Source organism: Nipponia nippon, unplaced genomic scaffold, assembly GCF_047370975.1.
Source record: "Nipponia nippon isolate SJK-2023a ecotype South Korea unplaced genomic scaffold, ASM4737097v1 scaffold_3, whole genome shotgun sequence".
NCBI lineage: Eukaryota > Metazoa > Chordata > Aves > Pelecaniformes > Threskiornithidae > Nipponia > Nipponia nippon.
The window spans coordinates 108907162-108919897 of NW_028262347.1; the positions used below are offsets into that span (position 1 = coordinate 108907162).

The following is a 12736-nucleotide window of genomic DNA, read 5'->3' on the forward strand; positions in this document are numbered from 1 at the left end:
ATTTGAAATTACCAAGGCAATACAGATGTAGTGACGAGAAGTATACACTTTTATTTCCTTTACAAAAAAGTAGTTTTTTCATGATTAGGTTTTGTTTAATTCATCTACGTGTTTCTGGGCTTTGTTTTTTAGTATTATCCCATAGAAGAAGTATTGGCTGCTGAATATTTGCTTGAAGAATTCAGGCCTGATTTAATAGAGATGGTACTGGATAAATTGAGACCAGAAAATGTTCGGTAAGTTAAACTGCAATAACTTGTATTTTAACCCAAACATTACAAGAAAGCAGATGAACTAATGGAAACACAAATTCTTAGGTGTCTCTTACAGCTCCAAAGTAAATGTCACTGAAAAAGAGCTAGTTGTTATGTGTGTTAATCTCTCTGCTCTCCACTGAAAATAAGCACTCTTAAGTGCATACAGCTCTTCCTGTTCAGACAGAAATGTCCTTTCACTCCTTTCTATGCAGGATGTCTTCCTCAGACTGAAATAGTTTTTAGGAAGATACTTACTCGGAATAGCTCAACTGTTACTGAGAAAGAGCCCAGTAAAATTATCCTGCCTCACTAAATTCTTGGGACATTTTGTATGGAATGCTCTAATATTCATAATTTGGAGCTAGGTCTGGAAATCAGAGGATGGCTTTTATCTGCTGTATATATTTTATTTTCCCTATGGAGAGCTACAAAATTTTGTGCAGATTAGCAGACCCTCTGAAGAATATAAATTTATATGGGTAGAAATAGCTGTGTCTTTAGCTGCTAAAGTCTCTCCGACTTCCAGAGCATCTCTTTGATATAACTGTGACCATACTGCACATGTGCTTTTTTGCAGAGTGAGTGTGCTGCAGTACAGATTTCAGGGCTCAGTAATTGGTCAGACTAGATGTTCAAAGGAAAAGGGAAGCCTGCCTCTCTCTCTCTCTCCTGTGCTTTTGAGGATCTTCTTTTGTCATCCAAGCAGGGCAGAAAAGGGAGGCTGAACGAACAAATGTACCTAATGTCTATTTGAACACCTAAAGAACAATAGTGTGACCAGGATGAGGGAAATAATACTTTGCTGAGATGATGATTTACATGTGAAGGAATCTGGAAGCTGTAGAGAAGAAAATGAGGGCAGGTGAAAAAAGGGCATATTAATTGAGGAGGAGGAAGGACTGGGACAAGAGAGCTGGCAAAGGACATCATGGGGGTAATTTAAGGGGGGATATTGATAGCTGTGGGGAACTGGTATCTCAGTCAAGGATGGACAGAGAGGCTGGCTAGTGGAACTGCTGGGAATGGTTAAGTGCAGATTGGACAAAAAATGAGAGGGGTATAGGAATTGGGACTCGTAGGCAGAGCGGAGGTAAGAAAGGAAGTCTAGAAGAAAAGATTATGTCAGGCTTAGCAAGGTTATTCAAGGGAGTCCTGAATCATGGAAACAGGGCAAACAGAAGAGGCAAAGAGAAGAGGTCCGAGACAAGGAGCCTGAGGCAGGACAGCAGCAGTACTGATGGGACTAAGCTTGGAGGAACTGAGCAGAAAAGCCTGTGCAGACTAAGTGCAGTATAGTCTACAAAGGGGAAAGAAACAAAAGTTTACTAACTCTTGCTGGTTTGTTTTTTTTTTTTTCTCTCTGCAGATGTATGCTTTTTTTCCTTTTTTCCCCTGTACAACTTCTGTTTCAGTTCTTACAGAATAGAAATGTTCTGGAATTACATGATAAGATGCCAGTACCACGTATTGCTCTGCCTGACCTACCAATGTAGTTGGAGGGTATGTGGTGAAAGTAACGGGAATCTGCCAAAAGGGAAAAGTACAGATTCAGGGTTAAGACTGATTAATACTGGTCAGGAAAACTGAACTACTCCTTTGCTTTGTGACAAGCTTCCTAAATGGCACAAGACAAGCTCCTAAAACAAACTTTTCACAGCAAGCCAGTAGTTACTCATTCCTTTTTATTTTCTTGGGTATGCCTAAGATCTTAAGGCCTTGCTAGAGGGATTGCTGAGCACCTGAATCCACAAGCAACTAAACAGAAGCTTTGCTTTTAATCTGTGAGGTACCATACAATGTTGAAGAACTAAAAAAAAAAAAAAAGTGTTAAAATGAGCATCTAAAATGAAAGGGGACTGTATAACTTTGTGGCTCTTTATATGCCTCAGCTTCCTGTCTATGAAAATAATGTTTCTTGGGATATTTTAAAATATGAAATCAGTTCCTGTAACACTTGAGTGCTGTGAAAGGGACATTTTAGTAATTCTGTTTATTTAGAGAAAGAGGTGAATATTGGAAACAGAAGAGGTCAAGTCATACATTGAGCAAAAAATATAAGATGTTGAATAACTGTTTCTTAATTGTTCTGTGCACTGAACAGAGCAGAGGTTCAGTAGGACAATGTGTAAATTTGTGTGTATATTTATATGTATGTATAATGTGGTACAATCTAATTACTAGAAGGTTGCATGGCCAACAATTATACTAGCACTTTGGAGCCTGAATATTTTTTCCAATTTGGTTATATAATATTTTATATACATATATATATAATATTTCTAGGATTTATGTATTTCAGCCTTCTGAAATTACTGTGAATGACTTAAAAGTTTGGGCACAAATCTTCACTATATTTGTTTGTATGACAAAATCTGTCTTGTGTATTCATTTAGTCTAAGACGCATGTTACTTTATTTTCAAAAGATGGTGTATTTCAAATAATTATTGGATAAAGTAGGATAAAATTGGGTTATGAACTGCATTTCCAAATGTCATGGGGTTCTGGTGTTTCTAGGGGTATATGAGTAATGATAAAATAAATGGAGCTGCCTATGTCAGTGACAGTAGTTGCCATAGTAATTAATGCCCTTTAAAGAAGGGCCTATATCTTCGTGTGTGGGTGTGCGTCTATGTGTAATGTGTGTGGGATACTGCAACTGAAGCTTGAGTATTTTGAGGGATCATATTTTGAACAAATAATACTTTAAAGAAGATTTCCAGATTCTCTTTCCTATTGTATTAAATACTTGTATTTTGAATGTATTTTCATGTTGATCTACCGCCCAACTACTTGGAAATTTGGTACAAGAGCTTGCCTTTAACATAAACACTTTTAGTAATTAAAAGAGAGAATATATAATTACTACCTTTCTGAAGAAAGCTTAACCAAATGCCACATGAATTTGAACTGGTTTTAGAATTGCTTACAAGCCGTAAGTAAACAATTTTTTTTAATACTGATTTAGTAAACAAGCTACAGGTGCTTCATCAGATCTGATGTTTATTATAGCTTCACATAGCTTTAAAATTTGGCCCTTAACATTGCAAGAAAACAGTCAATATTACCGTAGGGAAGGATATCTTTCGTAATGTAAATTGGATCTTTGTTATTAGCCAGAGAACTTCCAAAGCATCTGCTTGCTTAAATTTTCCAAAATTGCTAGAGGAAACTAATATATGTAAATACATTCATAGAATCGTGGAGCTTATTAGACGCTGCTGGATGCCACAGACCATTCATCAGTTTTCTGTGTTACTCCTGCTGCTGGCTATGCCAGTCTTTTGACACTCCCTTCCAGTTGATAGCCATAATTAACTTGTTCAAAAGTTATTAGTGTGAGAAAGGAAAGTATAGAGAATGCAGCTAGAGGGAGAAAATTCAAGTCTATAGAATATGGTCAGAAGTACAGGAATAGTGGTAACAATTTCTAGAAGAATTTAGAAAGTTACATGGTGTGCTTTTTTCAAACATAGTAAACACAGCTGTTTCACAGTGTTGTTTTATTTTAGTTAATATAAGCCCATATTTGTACTTGCAGTTGCAATTCTGCGTTCCTCTTTGTCCTTGGGTTAAAAAAAGGGGGGGCAAAAAAAGAGCAAGATGAGCAAGAATCTTATTAGAGAGAGAGGAAAAAGTACTTCTAAAAAGACGTGGAATTTAGCTGTAACTTATTTGAAACCTCAGTAACCAAGGAAAATAATTATTTACTATTATATGTATCTTTTATTTGTAGTAATTTTGTAAGGTTACATCAGTCTTCTCACATTTGACAAAGTGACTTGCTGGAGATGGGAATATTCTCTACACTTGGTAATTGTGGATTAATTTTAAATGAAAAAGATTTTTTTTCAAGATAGAACACATCTAGAGCAAATACCAACTGAAGATGATCAGCTTTAGTATTTGAAGCAACTGGGAAGCATTGATCCTTCAGATAATGGAGATAGTTGTTTCATCTCAGCTTTTCAAATTCAGCCTGTCTTAAACGCCATGTATGTGTCTTTTGAAGTAACAAAGTGTAGTACATTTAGACCGGAGAGGCACAGTGGTGGGGGTGTTTTGGAAACTAAATTTGATAGAATAGGTATGCTTTTCTGTACAGGAAGGTCTCAGAAGTTTTTGTAATGGAAGAGTGATGGTGACATGGTGACTGAATCAAGAAAGCTTGTGATCACAGAGGGATAGTCATCCAGTAACTTCTGTGCATGTGGGTCTCCATGTAATTTTGGGCTTTAAATGTCTTAGGTCTTATCCTGTTTTCTTCTAGCTTGTTACTGTGCTTTCTTTTTGGACGCTGGAAGAAATATGTTGTGTTTAATCTTCCCTCAGGACTAACCACATTGTCTCTTCAGTTTACCTGCCTTAAGAAATAGATTATAATGGTTATATAATTTTAAGCATTTGAATAAAAAAGCTAAATATTGGGAGATAAAAGGACTTTCAAAACTGGAATATACCTGGTTTTGTGGCCTCTTCAGTTTATTGTTAAAGAAATCATACATTCTTTTTGTTGCAGAGATTTTAGTAGGACTTAAAGATAGTAAATACAAGTAGGTTAGTTCTCTGAAGCTTAAATACCCACAGCTACGCCTACAGCTGTCCTGTTAAGGCTTCAATATAAATACGTACAAACTACAGAGTGACCAAAGACTGATTAAATGCAGTTCTAACAGTGCAATTCAGCAAAGCACTGATATTCTAACATGGATCGAATGAGGCCTGCAGGAGGCCTATAATGATACAGCAGCAGGCATACTTTGAGTTTGAATGGTCTATGGTCACAGTAACGATAAATGTATTGCTTATTATGTGTGACTAAAACCATGCTAGTGTTTGCTATTGCCATAACAACTGTACGCTCACATCTTGGTTCTCTTTAAGTTCAGACTATTTGTCTTCTCCAAAACTATAACTTATAAAAAGACACCCAAAACATCAAACCAAATTTAAGATTCTTCAGTGTCACGTTGCTTTTTCCTGCTTCTCTAAATGATACATTTTTTCAGTGCAGTCTCAAAAGTTACAGTTGTGCTTCTTTGTAGCTTCTATGATAATACTGCAAGCTGATTTTTCTCAGATGTAAAAGTATAAGTCCTTTCAATTTTAGTGGGAATTAAATATTTTTTTTTCAGGGCATCGGGTGTTTAAAGATCTGCACAAATTAGACTTTCCTATTTTCATGTGATTAAAACAAAATATTAACTTGTATATAGCACTATATTCCTTTTAGAAACATTTTAAGCACTTATCTTTTGAAATTAAAATGAAATGAACTAGGAATTTTTTCCTCTTTTACTTAACTAAGACACTTTGAAGTATAGTAAAATGTAACAAGGAATATAATTTTTATAGTATTTTATTTATAAATTGCTGGCAAGATAAAATATCTTGGGGGGGAAAAAAACCAACTTAGTTAAATATTACTAAAAGTGATTTCATGATATGTTACCAAGATTCGAGAAGGCTATTGTGGATTTGCATTTTTAGTGGGCTCTCTTGAAAGAATGAGTTTAGATTATAGGTGCTAATAAAAGGGTCCCCTTGTGTTTTTTCTTTTTTTAATTACATCTGTATCTATACGCATATAGTAAACTATCAATCCAGTTAGCTTGTTTCCTTCTTTTGTCTTTGCTTGAGCAAATTGTATATACTAATAAAAAACTGTGGACATGTGCTTTTAAATATCTATATGTGTTCTGGTTATCTGCCATTTACTGATATTTATGCTCATGTTCACCTTTCTGTTCTCCCTTTTTATGAAAGAATTAGTACGTGCCACATCATCCTAGCTTTGCATGTTGGGTTTTTTTTTCCTGTTTTGTTTTTTTTCTTTTTAGGCCTTGCATAAATTGTCTTGCAATGGTTTAGTTCCCATTGATTTGAATTTTTCCTTTGTATCGTGGTTTTATTTATAATTTCCTTTTCATAACCCTACTGGAATTAACCTACATGAAGGACTTTTCTTGGCATATCTATATTGGGGTAGCTGCATTCGCAGTTAGAGACTACTGTTCAATGTCTTTTAAAAAAGTTTAGCTTCTCAACTGTTAATTTCTTAAAAAACTGTGTTTTTAAAAATTATGGAAAAATATCCATACTCACAGATGGTAGCAAGTATCCATATGTGCTTCTGTTTGACTGAACCATAACAGGAAGTTTTCATGTTCTCCTCCCCGCTCCCGCCCCCGCACACTACTTGTTGCGTTTAGTGGCTTATTTTCCCTAAGAGTGAAACCTTTTTAAGATGTAAGTATCATTTTTACTTGTTCAAACCACATTGGGTTTTGCCAGCCATCTGTGAAGATAAGGGAATAGACTTGGCGTGTGTCGCAATCTTAGCTGAAAAATGTAATTTTCCCATCATTTCCAGTACAATTTTTTCCCCCTCATCATCTGCAGAATAAATGCTCTTATTAAAATTTAAGAAGCTGGTGACTCATCAGATTAAGCAACTAAAGAACATTTTCCCCTAGATAGTAAATGGACTTTTTTTCCTCTCTTGGTATCTGAAGTGCAGCACTAGTACTATCCTAGAGGGGAAAAAAAATAAAATGAATGCCAAAAATGTTGATGCAGAAATTTTTAAGGGCTGGAATTTCACAGATACTGAGCAAACAGTTATTTCAATGCAGTTGGTGATGCTCATCCCTGATGATAAACATGTTACAAATATGGAATGTATGTGTTCATTTCTTACTTGCATTGTATCTGAGTGAAGATTTTGAAAATCACAATTTATTCACTTGTTTCCCCCCACAAACCATTGTGTTTCTAGAAAACTTAGTTTTATTGAACCCTAACAACTCATGCTTCTGCAGAATGATTAGAATGCTGCAACCCAGCAACATCTCTCTGCATGTAGTTTTCCCTCTTACTCTGTTTTCTGATGAGATTTGTGTGGAAGTGGCTTTGAACAGCCTATATTGCCTCACATCAGTTTTACTGATGGTTTTGGGGGAAGTTATAAACAGATCTAGGCTTCTGCTGTTTTTGTCTCAGTCATGTTATTTTATGCAGTTGAATAAGATATGTGTAATTTTTTCTGTTGTTTGACAATACCATCATTTGGAAGACAAAGTTTAAATTAGTTCCTAAAAAAGGGAATTGTTCCTTTTTAAGTATAAATTCATTTTTTTTGCAACAAATCTGCTTTGACATGTCTGTTACTAATACCACAAATACTGTGGTCTCAAAGTTTATTACTTTTTACCCTTAGAAGCTTGAGTTTTGTTATGTAAATGTGGAGTATAGTAGTTGATAATCTTTCCTGGAAGTACATTCATTTTAAAGCACACATTCTCTTCCCAAGTAACCCTCTCCTGTGGATCTGTCACTTGTAGCTTCATTTTAGATTTCAGGAGAGTGAAAAACAAGATGGTATCTAGTAAATGTGTATCACATTATAGAAATTGTGCTTGTTTTTGAAAATTGACCATAACTGAGGACTACAGCAGTTTGCACGTACAAGAATGTACATATAGAATTAAATTGCATTCATAGTTTCAGCTGTGTTCCATGCTCATGACTGGCTCGGAAGTGTAATTGCACTGGTTGAGTTTAAATATGTTATAAGCAGGTCTTATTAAAGATGGCCTGATTGCCTGTTTTGCTTTTCCAGTGCATTTCAATGCTGTCTTAAACCATTTGGATGTTCATAGCGCTATACAGCACAACACAGAAATGAAAAGCAGAAGTAACATCACATAATTGGTAACTTTAAAGATGCATCATAATACATTTGAGTAACTGCATAGCACTGTATTTCTACCTGTGGTGCTTCTTTTCCCCTCTTCTTTTCCTGTCCTGGTGTTCATTGCTGTTGGTGCTTGTATCTTGGCTTAGGTTGTAAGTCTCAGGCAGATGAAATGCCTTTTGGTTTGTTTCATGTCGTTGTGGGTATGTTTCTGAGAGCTCAAAGTGTAAGCAATCATTCCAGTAGTGATTTGGGGAATAGGGAGGGCAGGAGGATCCCTTGAAGCAGAACTGCTTGAAGAATTGCAATGCTGATTTCCACAATTTCATTTTCTATATGTTGAGCAGACAGAATTATTTTTAGCTCTTTAATTTTAGTATGTTCCTACAGCATATGTTTGGGTGCTTGGATTGTCACAACTGCTGTAGCATTGGTATGTTGGAGAAGGGTAGAAAGGGGGAATGTCGAGTAACAGACATCTATGTATTATAGTATAAAACACCTTTGTCCTGCTGCTCAGGCTGCATGATTATTGGAATTTTATCAGGATAATCTTTTAGCTTAAGACTCTCCTTTTTTTCTTTTTTCTTTTTTTTTTTAATTTTTATTTTTTATTTAGTGGATGGAAAGGCCTGGTAGGTTGCTGTGAAATTCTGAGAGACTTTATGGTTTTTATAGTCTCTTAGCAACTTCATCTGTACATGATAGAGCTTTTGCTCACCAGCTGTCCAAGTTAAAATGCAAAACATAATAGAATATTTCTGTGGCTCCTTTTAATGTAAACAACAATCTCTAATAGATTTCACCTTGTTGACCAAGCTAGTGTCCGCTGTGTTGCAAGAACAAATATTCTCTAGGATTGAAATGCTTAGTTCTTTGCTGAATATTTACTTAGTATTGTTCCTTCTGTACAAAAAATGAAATAGATTTAACCTGCAAACAGATATGAAACAGTTTTATATGAAGTCACAATAGAATGTTAACCATTTCTATTGCCATTTGCAATGAGAGATGAAATAGTATATCTCTTAAAGATTAATATTCTCATTCTGGTTTGGATATAACTTTTGCAGAGGAGCAGTGGTTGTTTATTCACATGTATGTGTGTGCATGTTCATGCTAATCATGTGGTTCTTTCAAAGGTGGAGAGGAAAAATTTCTCCCTTCCTCAACCCAGAGGAAATCTGCATCCCTAAAACATGAGATTTAGTTGCCCTGCTTTTGTGTGTATGATTTAAAATACTGTCTCAAAATTAGACAGCCTGTGGTGCAAGTCCTGCTTCAATTTTTGAATCTGTTGCTAGAGAATGTCTTTACAGTCCCATGTGACTCTGAGATGTACTTGTCATTTATTTAAATGCATCTAATGCTGGCTATTTACCCCACTCTTCTCCGGCTGCTCAAACTGCAATGCACAGATTAAATTATTAATAATTTGAAAATCTTCATAATGGGGGAATCTAGAACTAAATACAGCAGAATCGTGTTTTCTTCAACCTTCTTGGATCATTTAGTCATTTATGTGTAAACATTAGATGAAAAAAGAGGTAGGTATACATAGACATAGGTATTTACAATATTAATAGTCCGCATATTTAAACTTTTCAATGTATTGCAAAATTTATCCTAAGGGTATTTTCCAGTAATATATTTGTAAACTAAACTACTATAGTTTAAGGCACATCCATATGCCTGTTTTGATTTATGCCCCATTTTGCTGTGCACATTAGAAATACGCAACAGAATGTTCCTGGCCTGAAGATATTGTGATTAAAAAAAGAACACTTAGATTGCCTTTATTTTGATGTTTTAATGTGTATTTTAGCCATCTGCACAAGATTTGACAAAAGTTTGTTACTGTGCTCTTCAGCATCTAGGGATTGTTAAATATATGTAGGAGGTAATTGTGGTACCTTTTTTGACCATTTCAGAATTCTTACAAACATCTATTTACTCTTAAAGCTAGCTACTTATTTCCATTGAATACTCTTGTGTTGTAGGTTGTTAAAAAGAACTCAAGGAGTTTTCTTGATACTTATTATGAAGACTACTGAAAAAATACTGATAAGTTTGTAATGTTCTTTATTCTGGATTTCCTCTTATTTAGGTGTATTCTTTAGTTTGAGGAGCGTCTGTACGATGCTCTTGGTCATATGGTTTAGTTTTAGGTAGTCCTGCGAGAAGGAGGGAGTTGGACTTCATGATCCTTGTGGGTCCCTTCCAACCTGAGATATTCTATAATTCTATGATTTAGGTTTCTAATTGAGTATAATTCTGTTGTATTGACTGTAAAATACATAAATCTTCCTGCTTTTCTTCCCTTCCCCTCAAAAAAGCCAAAACAAAACAAAACAAAAAAAAAAAGGGGGGGAGAAGCAGGTATCAATCTGCAATGAGAATATGGGAATGATACAAAATGAAGAAACTATTACTATCAAATTATGAATGGGAGAGTGAAACTGCAATAATGTAATCTAAAACACTAGGTCTGGAATAAAATTTCTATAGTCAGTATTTTCACATCTGAGTGTTGATATAGGTGGCATGAAAAATGTTGTAGTCACTTCATTAATTTTGCAGAAGATCTCAAGGACTGCTTTCTGTATTTTCTGGAACAAGGACAAAGCCTAAAAAGTAGAAATGCATGCAACAATAACTGTGTGTAACTCTAGGTTGTAACACTTAAGAAAAACAGTAAAATTAAATGACACTGATAACCTGATTTCATGGTTAACCTTAGCGTGTAGTTCAGTATACGTATACTTGCTATCCAAATGTACTCTGTAATTGTCCAGGCATCATTTCCAGAAATAAATGCATTCTAGTGATGGAACAGAAATAGTGCTCTGAATAACTTCTCTCAGTCTTTTCTCAGACACGTTCATGCCAAAGTGCTTTGTCTCTTTGTTTTCAGAGTTGCAATAGTTTCCAAGTCTTTTGAAGGAAAAACTGATCGAACAGAAGACTGGTATGGAACACAGTACAAGCAAGAAGCAATTTCTGATGAAGTTATTAAGGCATGTTAAAACTTTTAATATATTCTAATATCTGCAAGTGAAAGACAGTGGTAAATTTTGTCTAATTTTCCATTTAGTTGGAGAACTTAAATCTGCTGCTCTACATAGCATGAAAATTGTACAATGAGTCTGTTTAATATTATGAGAAGTAAGGTTCTTAGGTTAGTCTTTAGATTTCAAATATTTATTGCATGAGACAGATGTATTTTAATGGTTTTAAACCATGTTATGTGCAGGGAATGTTGTACAATTTTTGCTATAAAAGAGCCATAATACGTAATGGCTACTTAAAAGCTTAAGCATTAACTTTTTAAAACTTAAAAGTCTCTATTAACTGTTAATGAACTAATCTGTTCTTAGGAAAGGAATCTTTTTACAACTGCTGTATGTAACTGTTTCTGAAATTGATTTTTGCAACTTAGAAAATTAGTATATTTTGCCAGTTGAAAGAGCTTTTGAAAATCAAAACTCCAACAAAGGAAGTGGGCAAGCCCGTATTGAAACTTGTTATTGATCTGTTCTTTTAAGAAGAGATGGCTGTAAAATACACCCTAGAGCTAAACTGGGCCTGCCGATGATGCTTTGAACAGATATTGCATAGGAACACTTCGCTTCCTTTAGCTTGTCTATACCTATGTTCTTGATTAGAATTCTTGCTTATGTATCTAGTTCAACACCTTCATTTAGAGTTCACAGTAGCAGAAAAGATGAGACGTAGAACCAAGTTTCACTCTACTGTAAACTTTTCGAAATTTTTTTTATCTGTTGTCTTCCTTCTCGGAGTGCTTCATCCTGCTGATAGCCTACTCCAGCTTGGTTTCCCACATATTTCTCTCTTTCCCTGTTATCTTGGTAGTATTTACACATAAGGTAGTGGAACACATTTTAAAATCTTTTGTTACAGCATAAAATAAGTAAGTATATATCCATTAATTAAGCAGAAATTCTACTTAGCCTCATTGTTTCTCCTGTTTATCTAGAAATGGCAAAATGCTGACCTGAATGGGAAATTCAAGCTTCCAATGAAGAATGAGTTCATTCCTACTAACTTTGAGATTTTGCCATTGGAAAAAGATGCAACACAGTACCCTGCCCTTGTCAAGGTAAGCTATCTGTATTTGTTCTGTTTGCTAGCTGACCTTCTGGGAAGTTAGCAGGTAATTCCTATGTGTTTTTAAAATACAGATTATGTCACATTCCAAAGTATAATAAACAAAGAAGTACAAAACTTAAAGATACTGCTAGAAAGACAGTAGAAAGTTCATCCTTGCTAAACTTTGGATTATAACTACTTGGGTTCCTACAAAAATGAACCTACCAACAGCTTGAACTCTCTTTGTCCTTTTGAAAGTGTGTTAACAATTGATAGAAATACTATTAAAGCTGTTTATTTAGCAGAAGGGTGGCTGCCACTCTTTTTTTGAGCAGTGCTCAGTAAGTCAAGGGTGTAGACATGGCTATTCTTTTGTAACTGTATGGAAAAAGCTTGTGATTGCATGGAAAAAGGGAGAAAGATGTAAAAGCGTAAATAAACATCACTCTCCAGTGTCCTGGAAGCATCATTTAATGATCTCAGTACGTTTGGCAAATCTCAGTTTTTCTGAGTACCTAAAATTTACTAAAAATTTCTTCTCACTACTAAAGCATAGTGTCTTTGCTAATGCTCATCTCTGTTACAGGCTTAGTTGGAGGATAAATAGGAAAAGTCTTCTGCAATTTCATGTTGTGCTTCAGCTTGAATAGTCAATTCAGGAATACTTTTTGTACA

The 12736-nt window shown here is 35.0% G+C and overlaps 1 protein-coding gene across 7 annotated transcripts in view; it reads left to right on the forward strand.

Annotated features, from left to right (window-relative positions):
• Nucleotides 1-12736, forward strand: part of IDE (insulin degrading enzyme) — a 69921-nt gene that overhangs the window by 27149 nt on the left and 30036 nt on the right. For all 7 annotated transcript variants that reach the window (XM_087765843.1, XM_087765845.1, XM_087765838.1 and 4 more), the window contains 3 exons: nucleotides 133-236; nucleotides 10866-10968; nucleotides 11949-12071. In XM_087765843.1, the coding sequence (XP_087621969.1) occupies nucleotides 133-236; nucleotides 10866-10968; nucleotides 11949-12071 (330 nt within the window). The remainder of the gene's footprint in view (nucleotides 1-132; nucleotides 237-10865; nucleotides 10969-11948; nucleotides 12072-12736) is intronic.